This window comes from Peromyscus maniculatus, chromosome 1 (assembly GCF_049852395.1).
Source record: "Peromyscus maniculatus bairdii isolate BWxNUB_F1_BW_parent chromosome 1, HU_Pman_BW_mat_3.1, whole genome shotgun sequence".
NCBI lineage: Eukaryota > Metazoa > Chordata > Mammalia > Rodentia > Cricetidae > Peromyscus > Peromyscus maniculatus.
Window position 1 is genome coordinate 112954618 of NC_134852.1, and position 17904 is coordinate 112972521.

Below are 17904 nucleotides of genomic sequence, written 5' to 3' on the forward strand. Positions count from 1 at the left end.
CGAATGTAATTTAAACGAAGGACAGGGGCTGCTTCCGCCTCTGGGAATCCTGTAAAGGTTTCTAACCTTCAGCATCATCTGCAGGACACAGTGCTGGGCCAAATGCAAGCTTGCATGTCGTCTCTGTATCCTCCAGACCGGCTTCCTAATGGACTCTCTTCTTCTTCCGAGGGGCCCAAGCCCAGTCTGTCTACATCATGGTAGGCAGTGTGAAGTTTTACCCCTGCCTCCAGAACCTTTGCTAGAAACAGCTCCTGTTTCCAGCTTTCCCATTGTAAGTAAGCTGAGTGTGGAGCTAAGCAGACACATGGTGGGAATAGGAGAATATTTGTTGTTGTTGTTGGAGACAGTGTCTCTTATATCTCGTGTTGGCTCAAACTCTCCGTGTAGGCAATGATGACTTGATCTTATTCTCCCGCCTCCCCCAGAGTGCTGGGATTATAGGCCCGCACCAACAGCCCTTAGGATAGAACCTAGGGCTTCCGCCTGCTAGACAAGCACTCTTCCAACCGAGTTACATTCTCAGCCCACGAGGGGATACTGTTTGGGAACTATATAAATAAGAAATCCTGGACCTGCCTCTCACTTGGGGCCCCCGGAAGCAACCGGATTCCTACAGACCTACTAACGCATAGACACTTAGCTTATTCACCTTCTGGGAGGAGGGAGCTAATGACCAACTTTTATATAGAGACAAGGGGCATTCAAGCACTCTATTCGCTCTGACCCTAAAGGATCTGTCCCCACCCACCCACACACTCACAGTGACTGCAATTCATTAGACCGAGATGTGTCACAGATTTATTCAAAATGACTGTTGTGGGAACCCCAAGCCCCGCGTGGAGTGGAGCAGGAACTGGGGGGCAGAGGAGTGGAATGGAAGCCGGCTAAGACTTCCTCATTCTTAGAGGAGCGGAACTGAGACCCAGCTTGGGGAGATAGAGGAGAGGTCTAGAGAGAAGACTGGCCTCAGCCAAGGAGCCATAATGACAGCATTGGGGCCAGACTGGGCACAAGAAGCACCACTGAATGGGTGACAGCCCCGGCTGTCACAAGGGAAGCATAGAATTTCACCACCTCCTCATTGGGATTGCCCTGGCCTGAGTCAAACCACATCTGGATGCAGCGGCCGCTCCCTCTGCTGTAGTTGGTGACCTTGTAGGAGTGACTCCAGAGACCCTCACAAAGGCTGGCTGGCGTGGGGAAGTAGTACTGAAATGTGTGGCAGGCTGCTGTGTCCGGGCACTTATTAATGCCTGCAGGCAGAATCATGATGAGCACAGACATTCAGCCCGAGGGTCAAAATTCACCCCAGAAATCTTCAATCTCCCTCTTTCCACACCCTGACTCCCATCTCTCTGCCCCTAGGCCCTTACCTGAGGTCCAGTCCCAGCCTTTATGCCAGTCTGCCTTGCAGGTAGAGGAGGTGCGACAATCCTCCCACCACTCCTGACAATCCTCTCTGCATAAGGGAACATCCAGGAAACGCTCTTTCCGCCAGCTCTGGTCCACCTGGGTAGAGGGGATGTTGGCAGCTGTAGCCGCAAAGAGACTGAGCCCAAGGGTAGCCCTCCTGAAGTGTGTGAGGGAAGCCCCCATACCTGCTGGATCCAAGGCCCCAGGTTGGGGGAGCACTCATACAGACAGGCGTCTTGGATGAAGTGACGCTTGCAGGCAGGCGTCATCTCGCCACAGTGATCCCAGTTGAAGTTGTACAGACGCGAGCTGTCTTTGTGTATCTCCTGGCTGGTGCTGACCGAGCAGCAGGCATTTTCCTTCCATGGACTACACTAGTTGGGAAAGACACCGGGCTGAGTGTCTCCACCCTGCTCTGTCATGTCACCCTCCAGCCTCACTTCACTTGGCCCTCACTTCCCATGAACACTTACCACAGAGGCCCCTCTATCCCAGACCTTCAGGAGTCCCCATCTCTAGGAAGATACCATTACCACAGCACAATAAAGAAGCTAGGGCAGCCTTGTCTTTGGGATAGTAGTTCTCATTTATATAGCACCTCACACTTTATAAAAAACTTTTCAGCTGGGCGTGTTGGCAACATGCCTGCAGTTCCAGCATTCAGGAGGCTGAGGATGGAGGACCATGAGTTCAAGACCAGCCTCGACGACATGGATGAGACTGTCTCAAAAACAAACAAAACGCAGGGGGGTGGCAGCGGTGGCGGCACATGCCTTTAATCCCAGCACCCAGGAGGCAGAGGCAGAGTTCGAGGCCAGCCTTGTCTACAGAGTGAGTTCCAGAATAGCAAGGCTACACAGAAACTCTGCCTCAAACAAACAAACAAAAACAAAACATACCCTGTTATGGTGGCCCAAACTTATAAAACCAGCATTCATCATGTAGAGGCAGGAAGACCAAGAGGTCAAGGTCATCCTCAGTTACATTCTGAGTTTGAAACCCTATATCAAAAAAATCAAATAAGTAAGGAAACAATGGTTTTAAAAACCCCAAACAAGGGGGCTGGAGAGATGGCTCAGAGGTTAAGAGCACTGACTGTTGGTGTGTCTTCCAGAGGTCCTGAGTTCAATTCCCAGCAACCACATGGTGGCTCACAACCATCTGTAATGAGATCTGGTGCCCTCTTCTGGCCTGCAGTCATACATGCTGTATATACATAATAAATAAATAAATCTTTAAAAAAAAAAAAAAAAAACAAACAAACAAGCCAGGTATTATGGTGCATACCTTTAGTCCCAGCACTTTAGAGGCAGAAGCAGGTGGCTGTTTGTGAGTTCAGTGCCAGCCTGGTAGCCTGGCCTGCATAGTGAGTTCCAGTTTTTCCGTTGGTTCATTTAAAAAAGAAAACAAGCTGGGCGGTGGTGGCGCATGCCTTTAATCCCAGCACTTGGGAGGCAGAGCCAGGATCTCTGTGAGTTCAAGGCCAGCCTGGGCTACCAAGTGAGTTCCAGGAAAGGCGCAAAGCTACACAGAGAAACCCTGTCTCGAAAAACCAAAAAAAAAAAAAAAAAGAAAAGAAAACAAAAACAAAACAGGCCAATGAGAAGACTCAGTGAGTATATAGAAAGGCACTTGCCACCAAGCCTAAGGACCAGAGTTCAATCCCCAGGACATACATGACGGAGAGAACTGATTCCTGCAAGTTGCCCTCTGACCTCCACACTTGTGCTATGGCATGTATGTGTGCTCACATGAGCAAGCATGTGTGTGTCACACATACATAGATAGACAAATACGTGTAATAAAGGTCAGTGTCATATTCTGTGTTCTTATTTTTTTTTTTTACTATTTTATTAAATTTTATGTGTGCATTTTATGTGTAAGTATGAGCAAATCAGAAGAGGACATCAAATCTTCTGGAACTGGAGTTACAGGTAGTTGTGAGCTGCCATATGCATGCTGGGAACTGAACTCTTCAGTCTTCTGTAGTAGCAGGAAGTACTCTTAACTGCTGAGCCATCTCTCCATATTAGTATATATAAATAATAAAATAATTACTATATATATATGTGTGTGTGTGTGTGTGTGTGTGTGTGTGTGTGTGTGTGTGTTAGTGCTCCTGGGATAGACATAGCAATCAATAATAAAATGAACTGTTAACAATAAAAGAAATAAATACAAATAAATTTTGTTTTCTTGCTTGCTTGTTTTGAGGCAGGGTCTCACTCTGTACCCCTGGCTCGCCTGGGACTCAATTTGTAGACCAGGCTGGCCTTGAACACACAGAGATCTTCTAGTCTCTGCCTCCTGAGTGTTGGATTTAAAGCTGTGGGCCACCTCACCTGGCCAGGTTTTTGTGTTTGCTTTTAACTTTAGATTTCTGGTCTGCATAAGTGAGTTCCAGCATATAAAAGAGGATTTAAACATATCTGTTACAAAAAGGCCACACTGAGTTTCCACCTGTTGGCATAAATGCTTATAGACCATGTGAATTGCAGTCCTCACACCCGTGGTTCTCATAGAGGTCCTTCCCACTTCTGTATCTGGGCGCCTGGGAATTGAGGGTAGAAACCATCACTCCCGTGGTCTCTCACCCTCCAAATTTCCAGAGGAGCTCTCCCTAGTCCTACCTGAACCCTACCACAAGGGCGGGTTGTGTCTAACCTCTGTGAGTCCCTGTGCTTCCATGGGCCCTTATTTGAGTGATAGATTCTCATCACATGGCCTCTAATTAGAGGCCTCTAAAGATCACTGTCGTTGCCGCACTGGGTCCTCTTCTGGGGAGAGCCCTCAGAAAATCACCTCACCACTTTCTCCACTCACCATGTCATCTCCAGAGCAATAGCTCAGGGCGTGGGGGTGTCTGGCTGCTCACCACACCCACCCTGACTTCCTCCTCCCCGGCCACACTATTCCCACCAGAACCTGGTCATGCAGCTTGTCCTCGGGCCCCGGCTTCGTCTTGTGGTGCTTGGCATCCATGCAAACGTTGAGCAGGTCTGCTCTGTCCCGGGCACTGCATGTGGTGGCTAGGCAGACCAAGAGCAGGAGTGGTGTCTGTTTCCAGGCCATGTCTTTGTGTCTGTGCAGAGGGAGCTGTGATTAGGGACCCGTGGAGGTGCCTCATTCCTTCCCGGCCTCAGACTCTCTGTCACTCCAGAGAAAGATAAGGTCAGACCCCGCTCCTTCAGCACTCAGGGGCCCTGAGGCTCCCTGAGGTTGGAACCGAGATCAGCAAGAATGCTCTCTTACCCCATGGCATGGGAGGTTTATAAAAGGAGCTGGGCTTCCCAAACAAGAAGAGATGTGATGCCCCATGCCCTCATCTTCTTTACGGACTCTATGACACGTAGTTAAATAGTTCAGGTCCCTGGCTGCTTGCTACCTTGAGAAGGGCCAGGGACACACAGATCCTTCATCCTGTCAGAGCAAGTTCTCTGCCCTCGACTCTGGATCCGCTGGGTCATCATGTCAGCCTAGAAATCCTGTTAGCCCTGGGGGAGATGGTGACCCAGCCCTGCCGGGGTCTCCAGATTGGCAGTAGGATCAAGTGACCTAACCCGATGGTGTTCGGTTAGAGGGTACAGAAATGGAAAGAAGAGTGTTTTTTAAAGCTTTTCTTCCTCAGTCTTTTCCTTCCCTGTTCTCTAAAAGCCATTCTGCTCTGCACCCTATCCTGACCCAGCTTCCACAGCATATGCACCAGACTCTACCTAACCTCTCAAAGAAAACACACACGTGCAAAACAAATTCAGCTGTAATTGGCGAAACATGCCTATAATCCCAGTACTTGGAAGAGGGGGTGAGGCCGAGAAATTGTGGGTTTTAGGCCAGTCTGGGCTACTTAGTGATAACCCCCCACACCCCAAAGTAATGACCTAAAGAGCTGAGGGACAATAGAAAAGTCTCTCTTGGGGCTGACAAGATGAATTAGCATGTAAAGACACTTGCCGCCAAATTTAATGACCTGAGTTCAATCCCTAAAATCCATGTGGTAACAGTAAAGGACTAACTTCCCACATACATACATACATACATACATACATACACACATGCAATCAATCAATAAATGTGAGAAGTGTTTAAAGATTTGGATTTTAAAAATACATACATGCACACATATATACATACTTATATAAATGTCCTCTTATTAGAGCCAACTAAAGAAACCCTCGGGTCATAGGAAGTACCTGGTGAACATGACAGTCCTTTCTCTGCTCACCTTCACATCACCCCACTCACCACAGATCAGCCTGTAAAGCACTAAAGAGTTACTAATGGAGACAGGGCCGCTTCCTCTCCCTCACCATCTCTGCACACACTGATCCTTTCGGCAGCTTCCTTTCCTAGGCTCTACCCTTGAGGGACAAGATTTTCCTCCACTTTCTTCTTTGAGTCACTCACCTTCCCCACAGAAGCCAGAGTGAGCTCTGTTTTGTTTTGTTTTTTCCTTTCTTTCTCTCAGTTCTTCCTTCCTTTCCCCTTTTCTTTCTTGTTCTTTTTTTTTTTTTAAGAATATATTTATTTGTATTTTATGTGCACTGGTGTTTTGCCTGCATGTATGTCTGTGTGAGTGTGTTGGATCCCCTGAAACAGGAGTCACAGACAGCTGTGAGCTGCCATGTGGGTGCTGGGAATTGAACCCAGGTCCTCTGCAAGAGCAGTCGGCTGAGCCTTCTTCTCTTCAGCCCCTTCTTGATCTGTTTTCCTGAGACAAGGTCTCTCTGTGTAGCCATGGCTGGCCTTGAACTCAGAGATCCTCCTTCCTCTGCCTCCCAAGTACAAGTATGTGCCACTACACTTGGCTTCTTTTCTTATTTTATTTTCCGTACCGTAGAACTAGTCATAGACCCCAGGACTTTGGACATACTAGGCCAGAGCTCTACCACTGAGCTGCATTTCCAGTCCAGAGATTTTAGACTTATTTCTATTTTAATTATAATTGGGTAAGTATATCTGCACATGGGTATGTGCATGTGAGTGCAGGTGCCCATGAGGGTGGGGGTGATCTAACAAGAGACAAGTCCCTTTTTTTGCACAAACCTGCCAAGTCCCCCAAGGTCCTTGTCATCCTTCCCACTAAGCAGATCTTACCTGAATGTCCTTGGCTTCTGGGAGCACAGAGGAGTGTCTGAGTTGGCCTGTCCCTAGGCTAGCAACAGATCAGACCCTGGGCAGTCCCCACGGTCTCTGTCTACAACCCAGCGTCGAAGACAAGAGCTTTGGTAAGCACAAAATGAAATATGCCCACTCGTTTCCGTTCTTCCTTCTCTTGCAGACCCCACCCTCTTCTGGGCTCCAAGAGGCGGCAGTCAGTCTGGTCTTTGCTGTTTTCAGTCATCTCTTCACCTTTGGTTTGGTTTTGTTTTTTCGAGATAGGTTTTCTCTGTGTAACAGCCCTGGCTGTCCTAGAACTCTCTTTGTAGACCAGGCTATCCCTGAACTCACAGAGATCTGCCTGCCTTTACCTCCTGAGTGCTGGGATTAAAGATTTATGCCACCGCCAGGCAGTGGTAGCACACGCCTTTAATCCCAGCACTCAAAAGGCAGAGCCAGGTGGATCTTTGTGAGTTTGAGGCCAGCCTGGTCTACAAATCAAGTTCCAGGAAAGGCGCAAAAGCTACACAGAGAAACCCTGTCTCCAAAAAACAAAACAAAACCAAACCCAAAACAAAACAAACAAACAAAAAAAGGCTTGTGCCACCATGCCGGGCTCTCTTCACCTTTAAAAATGTGCTGGGCGGTGGTGGCGCACGCCTTTAATCCCAGCACTCGGGAGGCAGAGCCAGGCGGATCTCTGTGAGTTCGAGGCCAGCCTGGGCTACCAAGTGAGCTCCAGGAAAGGCGCAAAGCTATGCAGAGAAACCCTGTCTTGAAAAACCAAAAAAAAAAAAAAAAAAAAAAAAAAAATGTGTTTTTGTTTTTACTTATATGTATGTGACAGGCATGAACACCTGGAGAGGGCGTGAGGTCCCCTGGAGCTGGAGTTACTTGTGGGTGTGAGCCACCCTAGCTGAGTGCTGGGAATCAAACTCTAGTCCTAATCAAAATCAAAGGAGGAAGTGCTCCTAACTGCTGAAGCCTCCCTCCAGCCCCTTTCTCTTGCTGATTCACTCACTCCAGAATTCACACACCCAACAGCCATCAGTATCTGGACTGCTGCCCATCCCCGAGGGAATTTGAAGTTTGTACATACTCCAGGTGGTTCTCAGGACTACGCTAGCTCGATGGAGGTATACGCTGGCCGAGAAGAAACGAGGATGTAAGGACATGCCAATGGGGCCCAGTGAGAAATCCACTCCTTTAAAAGCTTTTAGGAGTCACTAGGCCTTACCAAGCTGTAATTGGCTCCCCAAAACATTTCGAGAATTATACATGTAAAAGCCTGTCAAACAAACAAACAAAAAACAAACAAACTTGGGAGGCAGAGGCAGCTGTATCCCTGTTCAAGGCCAGCCTGGTCTACAGAGTGAGTTCCAGGACAGGCTCCAAAGCTAACCAGAGAAATCTGTCTTGAAAAAACAAAACAAAATAAAAAGCCTGGCACATCCTGCATAGGCTTAAACAATTTCTGTCAGCTTAAGTTGAAAGTGGACACAGAAGCTGACAGATTTCCCCCTAGTATACATAAAAACTTAAATTGTCTTTAGTCTGCTAATAACAATATCTCAACAATTTTTTTTTTAAAAAGATGTCTATTTACTACACACACACAGTGTTCTGCCTGCATGTATGCCTGCAGGCCAGAAGAGGGCACCAGATCTCATTATGGATGGCTGTGAGCCACCATGTGGTGCTTGAAATTGAACTCAGGACCTCTGGAAGAGCAGCCTGTGCTCTCTCTCTCTCTCTCTTTTTTTTTTTTAATTTATTTTTGTTTTATGTGCATTGGTGTTTTGCCTGCATGTATGTCTGTGTGAGGGTGTCAGGTCCCCTAGAACTGGAGTTACAGACAGTAGTGACCTGCCATATGGGTGCTGGGAATTGAACCTGGGTCCTCAGGAAGAGCATTCAGTGCTCCTAACTGCTGAGCCATCTCTCCAGCCCCACAACCTGTGCTCTTAACCTCTGAGCCATCTCTCCAGCCTCTCTTAACAATTTTTAAAGATTTATTATTATTATTATTATTATTATTATTATTATTATTAGTGTATTTGTGTGTGGGTTTTTCGAGACAGGTTTTCTCTGAGTAGCCCTGGCTGTCCAGGAACTCACTCTCTAGACCAGGCTGGCCTTGAACTCAGGGATTCTCCTGCCTCTGCCTCCTGAGTGCTGGGATTAAAGGTGTGTGCCATCACCACCTGGCTATTTATTCTTATTTTATGTGTATGAGTATTTTGCCTAAATATATGTATGTGCACTACATGCCTTCAGTGCCCTCAGAGACCAGAAGAGGGTATAGGATTCCCTGGAACCAGAGTAAGAAATGGTTGTGAACAGACTTTTGGGTGCTGGGGATCCAACAGAAGAGCCCTCTGCAAGAGCAGCGAGTCCTCTTCAGCACCAGTCATCTTGCTCCCCCCATCTTAACCCTTTAAAACTACATTGATCATTAGTGGTCATTCGGGTCACTCTGGAGCCCCAGTCTCCGGTATCCCTTTCATCCTGCAGAACTGAGACTCTAGAGCTAGACCTGGCGGCACCCGCCTGTAATCACAGCTACTCAGAAGGCTGAGGCAGGAGGATCACAAGGCTAACGCCAGTCTAGGCTGCAGAGTGAGTTCAAGGCCAGCATGGGACACTTAGTGAAACTCTGTTTCAAAATGAGCTCCCGGAGCTCACCAAGGGGGCTGAGCTGTCTCTGCCTCCCCAGGGCTAGGATTATGAGCATTCACCACCGTACCCAATCTTTTTCTTCATATCTAGAAATGGAATTCAGGTCTTCATACCTTTTTACAAACAGTATAAAAATAAGTAAATAATAATAATAATAATAATAATGTAATGTGGCAATTCTGTAAATCAAACAGCTCTCTCCACAATCAAAGTTTGTGGCTATTGTGTGTGGGTTTTTGTTGTTTTGTTTTAATTCAAAACAGTCTCATTAAGTAGGCGAGTCTAGCCTCAGACTTAAGATCTCCTGCCTTGGCCTCCTGAATGCTGGGATTTCAGGCATGTTCTCTACCTCCCAGGCTAGTTGTGGCTGTTTATTTAGTGATTTTCATAGAATAATTCTGTAAAGTCTCTTTTCTTTGTCCTGTGTGCTCACTGAAGTTTCTGTTTGGTTAACTTAGAAGTCAGCTGATGATTGAACTGGCAATTCCTGGTATGCCTTGAACCAATCAGCTTCTTCCCCTTCCTGGGTGGGTGGGGGAGGGGAGGAGGGCAGAGGAGGGGGATGGAGGAGGGAGAGGAAGGGGGGATGGAGGGGGGAGGAGGAGGGAGGGAGTGCTCTGTATGTTGGTTGTTCAGTGCTCTCTGCCTTCACCCTTACTTCCTGGCAGTGCCTTCTGGCCTCAAGGCCCCTGAAGTTGAGAGTCTTCTTAGGTCTTTCCTAGACATGCGGGGTAGTGAATGTCAGTGGACTTCTAGATCCCCAGGGTTGCACCAGAGCATTTCAAAGGCCCCCGGAACACATCCCATTTGCTTTAGGTCTTTTGGTTAACCTCATGTTTACCTTATACCTCATTCCTGCCTTTGACAGCTGGAAGGTCAAACAATTTGTTGCTGATGGTCTGTGTAAATACTGTAGAATTTTTCACCACGTGAGCCACAAGTAGGGTCAAATAAAGACTAGCCCTGTGAATAAGCTGATTTTATTTATTTTATTTAACTATTTTGAGACAGGATTTCATTTTATTTCCCAGGCTTCCCTCTAATTCCCCAATCCAGCCCACCAAGTAGCTAGGACTTCACGCACAGACCACGGTGTCTAGAGAGAATGAGACCTTTAAAGGGGACAGCCAGAGCATGCACTGTCTGCAGACAGGGCTTTGGGAGGCTCTAAACCCATTCGGCCCCCTCTAGTGGCTGCCAGGATTTTGATTTTCACAGCTACATAAATGAGTCTGTTGATTCTGAAAACTTCTAATGTGTAATTGAGTTTCCAAAACACAAACAAACAATAAACAAGTAAAAATGCCACACAGCTCACTGTTCCTACTGAGATTCAGCCTGCTTGCTTGCTTTTGTTTAATATTTGAAATTTTTTTATGTGGATGTATGTGTGTCTGAGTGTGTATATATATGTAGCACGTATTCCTAGTACCAATTTCTGTTTCAGTTGCTTTTTTTTTTTTCCCCAGAGCTGTGGACTGAACCCAGGGCCTTGCACTTGCTAGGCAAGCACTCTACCACTGAGCTAAATCCCCAACCCCTCAGTTGCTTTCTGTAGCTATGATAAAGACCAAATTGGTGGGGCTGGAGAGATGGCTCAGTGGTTGAGAGCACTGGCTGCTCTTCCAGAGGACCCAGGTTCAATTCCCAGAACCTGCATGGCAGCTCATAACTGTCTGTAACTTCAGTTCTAGGGTTTCTGACACTCTCACACAGACATACGTGTAGGCAAAACACCAATGAACACAAAACAAACAAATTTCATCTTACAGTGTCCATCTCCCATCGGGGAAGGAACTAAAGGCAGGAACTCAAGCTGAGACCATGGAGGGGTGCTGCTTACTGGCTTGCCCTCCGATGGCTTGCTCAGTCTGCTTTCCTTCACAATCTAGGACCACCTGCCCAAAGGCAGTACTATCTACAGCAGGCTGGGCCTTCACACTTCAATCATTGACCAAGAAAATTTCTCACAGAATTACCTACAGGCCAATCTAGTAGAGGCAATTTTTTTTAAATTTTTTTGGTTTTTCGAGACAGGGTTTCTCTGTGTAGCTTTGCGCCTTTCCTGGAACTCGCTTTGGAGACCAGGCCAGCCTCAAACTCACAGAGATCCGCCTGCCTCTGCCTCCCGAGTGCTGGGATTACAGGCATGCACCACCACTGCCCGGCCTAGTAAAGGCAATTTTTAAATTCAAGTTCCCTCTTCCCCGATGACTCTGTCTTTTGTTAAAAACACAAGAAACAAACCAGCACAATTGACCCCTTGTCAACTTGACAAATAGACCATTATTAATCATAACCTTTTCCTTTTTTTCTTGGGCCCATGATCTCATATTACCATCATTATATTATATATCATTATATATTATCATACTATTATATAAAACATAGTATAACTTTAAAAACCCTACAAAATTTCTAAAATTCCAAGTCTCTTTAAAATATCCAAAATCGGCCAGGCAGTGGTGGCACACGCCTTTAATCCCAGCACTTGGGAGGCAGAGCCAGGCAGATCTCTGTGAGTTTGAGGCCAGCCTGGGCTACCAAGTGAGTTCCAGGAAAAGGCGCAAAGCTACACAGAGAAACCCTGTCTCAAAAAACCAAAAAAAAAAAAAAAAAAAAAAAAAATATCCGAAATCTCTCTTAAAATACAAACTATTTTAACTATGAGTTCCTAAGAAATAAAAAATAAATTACATACTTCTTATTCTAAGAGATATGAACCAGGGCAGTCGCATTAAACACTGATCCATCTCTCCAGCCCCCAGCTATATATTTTTATTTTAATATTTTTGATTATATATATATATATATATATATATATATATATATATATATATATATATCTTGCCTGCATGTATGTGTGTGCACATGGTGCCCTCAGAGGTCAGAAAAGGGCATCAGATCCCCTGAAACTGAAATTATAGAGAGTTGCGAGCCTCCATGTGAGCACTGGGAACATCCAGTGACCTCTGGAAGAGTAGACAGTGCTCTTAACCATCTATTATCCAGCCCCGAATAGATTCTTGAGCAGGATCTCCCTATGGAGTTGCAGTTGGCCCAGAACTCTCTATGTAGATCAGGCTGGCCTAGAACTCATAGAGATTCACCTGCCTCTGCCTCCACTGTACCTGACTCCCCCCGCCCCCCCACCCCGCCCCCAGCCATTTTTGTTCCTTCTATTTTTGAAAGCTTTGGTTAATTTGGAGAGTTTTGGGAAATCTGACACTGACACTTGCCAGGGTTCTTGCTGCTTCGGGGGAGGAACAGATTCTCAGGTGTCCTTCCTGTGCCCTTCTAGGAGTGCTGGCTCAGATTACTGCTATTTTAAGAAGTATAAAGCTTTAAGTGATATTGGTTGCCCAGAGTGTGGTCTATTCTTAACATGAAGAAATTAAAGTGTTTTTTGTTTCCTGTGTGTGTTTTCCCCTGACTACAGCTTTTACGTCCTTACTCAACCTAAAAGTGAACTTTCACTTCTCAAAAAGTCTGTTATTTTTAAGTTTTGTTTTTTTCTCTTGCTTGCTCTTGTGCTGCTGACTCATGTCAAATTCTCAGATCATGCTTTAACATAATCCAGTAGGAAAGTTCCTCACTTCCACTTCTGGAGACCTTACTTTACTTTTTTTTTTTTTTTTTTTTTTTTTTTTTGTAGTATTAGGGATTGAACTCAGGGACTTATGTTTGTTAAGCAAGCCCTCTACCACTCAACTGGAAACAGCCAGTTGTTTTGAGACATAGCACATCTTTTTTTTTTTTTTTTTTTAGGTTTTTCAAGACAGGGTTTCTCTGTGTAGCTTTGTGCCTTTCCTGGAACTCACTTGGTAGCCCAGGCTGGCCTCGAACTCACAGAGATCCGCCTGCCTCTGCCTCCCGAGTGCTGGGATTACAGGCGTGTGCCACCACTGCCCGGCTTTACTTTTATTAATAATACAGCCAAAACTAGAAAAACTCTTTTCTCATGTCTTCCAAGATGATGCCTTTACTCAGAATAATAACACAGTTGAGGCATCTTTCAAATCAAAAATCATCTTGTACTTCCCAGACTCCTATTAGATTACACCAAAAATCTGTTCCCACATGGCATAAGACCGAGAATTAATGGGTATAATTGACGTGCTCTATAGTTTTAAGTTACTTGGTCTGTATCTAAGACTTGCCCTGTCAATTGTGGCTAGAATGTGGAGTATATCCTAACAAAACAAGAAACCCTGTCTCAGGGCTGGAGAGATGGCTTAGTGGTTAAGAACACTGACTGCTCTCCCAAAGGACCAGAGTTCAATTCCCAGCACCCATATGGCAGCTCACAACTGTCTGTACCTCCAGTTCCAGGGGACCAGGGGACCCTCTCACAGACACACACACAGACAAAACACCAGTACACATTAAAAAAAAAAAAAGAAGAAAGAAAGAAAGAAAGAAAGAAAGAAAGAAAGAAAGAAAGAAAGAAAGAAAGAAAGAAACCCTGTCTCAAAAAGCCAAAAACAAAACAAAACAAGAACCAGGGGTGCTCATCCCTGTCAGATGGCTTTTTATATAAAGTGAAAGATGTGACTGTGATCCTGGGTCTTCCTGGGATATAAAAGCAGCCCTATGTTCACATGTAAGGGCTTCTATAATGACTATTAATTTTATTGCCAAGCTAAATAAAAAAAAATTGAGATTGCCGGGCGGTGGTGGCTCACGCCTTTAATCCCAGCACTCGGGAGGCAGAGCCAGGTGGATCTCTGTGAGTTCGAGGCCAGCCTGGTCTACCAAGTGAGTTCCAGGAAAGGCGCAAAGCTACACAGAGAAACCCTGTCTCAAAAAAAAAACCAAAAAAAAAAAAAAAAAAAAAAATTGAGATTAAAAAAAAATGTTTTTGTGCATGTAGGGTTGTTTTGCTTGCATGTGTGTCTGTGCACTGTGTGCATGCAGTGGTTGCAGAAGCCAGAAGGGGGCACTGGACTCTCTGGAACTGGAGTTACAGTTGTTAGCCGCATGTGGATGCTGAGAACTGAAGCAAGGTGAGGTGGTACTGAACAACTGCAACCCCCAGCACTCAAAGAAAACCACAAGATGGAAGTTCGGTTTAGAATTTCACCAGCTTAGGAGCTGGTTAAATTGGGTGGGAAGACCAAGCTGTTTGTCTTCTCCTCCCCCCACCCCCTTTTTTTTTTCTTTTTGATTTTTGGTTTTTCAAGATGGGGTTTCTCTGAGTAGCCCTGGCTGTCCTGGAACTCACTCTGTAAACCAGGCTGGCTTAGAACTCAGAGATCCACCTCCCTCTGCCTCCCAAGAGCTAGGATTAAAGGTGTAAATCACTACTGCCCGGCCTTTTCTTTTTTGTTTTTTTGTTTTTGTTTTTTTCAGCTCAGGGATATTTTATTTATTCCCTTTGTTTTGTTTTGACACAGAGTTTCTCTATGTAGTCATGGCTGTCATGGAACTCACTGTGTTGACTAGGCGGGCCTCAGAGTTGCAGAGATCAGTCTGCCTCTGCCCCCCAAGTAATGGATTTGCTACCATGTCTCCCCACCCCACCCCACCGCCACTACCACCTTTTTTTTTTCTTTTTCTTTTTTTTTTTTTTTTGGTTTTTTGGTTTTTCAAGAAAGGATCTCTCAGTGTAGCTCTAGCTGTCCTGGAACTCACTCTGTACGTAGGTCAGGCTGGCCTCGAACTCAGAGAGCCCCCTGCCTCTGCCTCCCAAACGCATTAAAGCCTGTGTGCCATCACACTCAACTTTTTTTTTCCTGGTCTACTCCTACAGGTTCTAATAATGTTGTTAGTCAAAGTAGCCGCCAAAGCCAGGCAGCGGTAGCACACGCCTTTAATCCAAGCACTCTTGAAGCAGAGGCAGGCGAATCCCTGTGAGTTCGAGGCCAGCCCAGTCTACAGAGCAAGTTCTAGGACAGCCAGAGCTACACAGAGAAACCCTGTCTTGAAAAAAAACAAAACAAAAAAAGTAGTCATAAACTGATGGGTAGGTGGTCCTGGACTGTATTAAAAAAAAAAAAAAAAAACCAAGCTGGCAGCAGTTAAGAGTTCCAGAGGTCCTGAGTTCAATTCCCAGCAACCACATGGTGGCTCACAACCATCTGTAATGAGATCTGGCGCCCCCTTCTGGCCTGCAGGCATACATGAAAACAGAACCCTGCATATATAATAAATAAATAAATCTTTTTTTTTTTTTTTTTTTTTTTTTTAAAGAACAAGCTGGCAAAGGTCTCATGTGTCTCTAGACTTGAACTTGGTCTTGAACTTGGTATGTGGCTGAGAATGATGTTGAACTTTTTAAAAAAAAAAGTTTTATTATTTTGTTTGTATGAGTATTTGGCCTGGGTATGTCTGGGTACCATGTGTGTGCAGTACCTTTGGAGGACTAGAAGAGGGCGCTGGATTACCTAGGATTGGAGTTACTGACCATTGCAAGCCACTCTGTGAGTGTTGGGAGTCAAACCTAGCTTCTCAGCAGCAGCAGCAGCAGCAGCAGCAGCAGCAGCAGCAGCAGCAGCAGCAGCAGCCAGTGCTATTAACCACTGAACCATCACTCCAAACCCTGACCTTGAACGTCTGATACTCCTTTGTCCACCTCTTGAGTGCTGGAATTGCATGCCTGTGCCAAAGCCTGGTTTATGAGGAACAAACCAGTAACCACTACTCCTCCACATCCTCTATTTCAGGTCCTGCCTCCAGGTTCTGAAGAACCAGCCTACCTCCATCTTAGGCTTCAAAGCCATCTTATAGAAAAGGCAAACTCGATTCATGCCTGTTTGTGATTAAACCAATGTTTCTCAAGGACTGAGCTATGCCCTGCTTGTAATCTTAACTACAAATGGTTCTGTACTGCCTGTTCTGGGAAATGGCAACCAAGTCTTTGTTTCAAAAGAGTTGCTTTTATAACCATTTTTTCAATCCTACCTTTGTTTCAAAAGGTTATATGACCACCTATCACTACATGCCTGTTTCAGGAGGTCATTGGGGCTAACTTGTTATCATGTCCTGCTCCTGTAACCACACCTATTTTGCCCACCAAATCCCCCATTTGGAACCCTTCCAGCCCTGAGCTATAAAAGCCTTGTCTTCCCATATCCAATGCTGACCTCTCGAACCCCGCAGTCCGTGGACACAATAAAAAAGCTGGCTTTAATTAATTTGGACATGGTGATTTGGGGCGGTGGTCTTTCTCCTACCATCTTTGGGATCAGCCCTTCCTGCTGTGAGTTTATGCCCTGACTTCTCGTGAGACTGTGATGAAGATGAGAAAGCAAACTAGGACAGTGGGTTTAATTGATTTAATTTTAAAATTTTTGTTTTTCAAGAAAGGATTTCTTTGTGAAGCCCTGGCTACCTTGGAACTTACTCTATAGAGCAGACTACCCTCGAGCTCAGAGATCCAACTGCCTCTGCCTCCTGAGTGCTGGATTAAAGGTGGGTGCCACCTCTGATCCATAAGGGCAGTAAGTTTATGCTGTCACATCTCAGTAAACATCCTTTTCTTTCATTCTGGTTTTTTTGTGGGTTTTTTTTTGGGGGGGGGTGTTTTTTGAAACAGGGTTTTTCTGTATAGTCCTAGCTGTCCTGGAACTCACTCTGTAGACCAGGCTGGCCTCGAACTCAGAGATCCACCTGCCTCTGGCCCTGGGATGGAAGGCATGGGCACCACTGCTGCCTGGCCTCTTTTTACTGATATTGGAAATTAATAGGCTGCCCCAACCATCTGATATCATCAATAGGTGGTTTCTCTTCTCCCTTCTGTCTATCTAAAGATCCCTCCCACAATTTACTGACAGGAAACAGACTCATGCAGCTGACATCACTGCCTTAAACTAACACTTGGATGAGTCAAACTCTTTGAGGCCTGGGACTTGGGTTTCCAGAAAGCTTCAGTCTCGCAGCAGAAGACATGGAGAGAGATGCTTACCAGAGAAATAATTTTAAAGGAATGAGTCAAGTTAATGAGGGAGATGTGATTGTGGTTATGATCCTGTTATTTTGGGTAATGTACTTCATATATATATATATGATTAGTCATACAATAGTCTTCCCCCCTCCCCGGCTCTGATCTATAACCCTCAATTTAGCAGGCTATACTTGTGCCAGCTGGAATCAACATTCATAAAGTCCTTGGTCAGTGGGCAACTCTCCTAGTGTCTCAGCTGGATTTGTCTACTGCCTGCTTTGAGAACAGAGTTCTTTCTGGACTGATTGCCACCCCCACCCCTGGGCCTCCTTCTCATTTTTTGAGACAGAATCTCACTATACAGCCCTGACTGCCCTGGAACTTACTACGCAGACCAGGCTGGCCTCACACTCAGAGATTAGGCTGCCTCTGTCTCCCCATTAGTCTTCATACAAGACTAGGGTGGTGACCAAGTACATCACTGTGCTTATCATGTTGCTATAGTCATTTGTGTAGGCTCACAGAGCTAGCCCTTCTCAGTGGGATCCCACTGAGAAGTTACGTTAGTAACTTGGAGCTAGAGAGATGGCTTGATGTTTAAAGTACCCCTGCCCTGCCAGAGGACTGGGGTTTGGTTCCTAGGACCACATCCACTTGGCAGATCACAACGGGCTGGGATTCCAGTTCCAGGGCACCTGACTGTTCTTCTGGCCTCCTGCACTCACATGGTACACATAAATTCATGCAAGGAGCTGGGTGGTGGTGGTGGTGGTGGTGGTGGTGGTGGTGGTGGTGGTGGCACATGCCTTTAATCCCAGCACTCGGAA

The 17904-nt window shown here is 45.8% G+C and overlaps 1 protein-coding gene across 1 annotated transcript; it reads right to left on the reverse strand.

Moving 5' to 3' along the window:
* Positions 1-778: 778 nt before the first annotated feature.
* LOC102911454 (folate receptor beta) lies at positions 779-6644 on the reverse strand. The gene is made up of 5 exons (XM_006993279.4): positions 6511-6644; positions 4342-4498; positions 1602-1790; positions 1377-1512; positions 779-1256 (listed from the first exon to the last, which is right to left on the reverse strand). Exons 2-5 carry the CDS (start codon positions 4486-4488, stop codon positions 970-972), a joined length of 759 nt encoding a protein of 252 aa, XP_006993341.1. The 5' UTR covers positions 4489-4498; positions 6511-6644; the 3' UTR covers positions 779-969.
* Positions 6645-17904: the final 11260 nt, after the last annotated feature.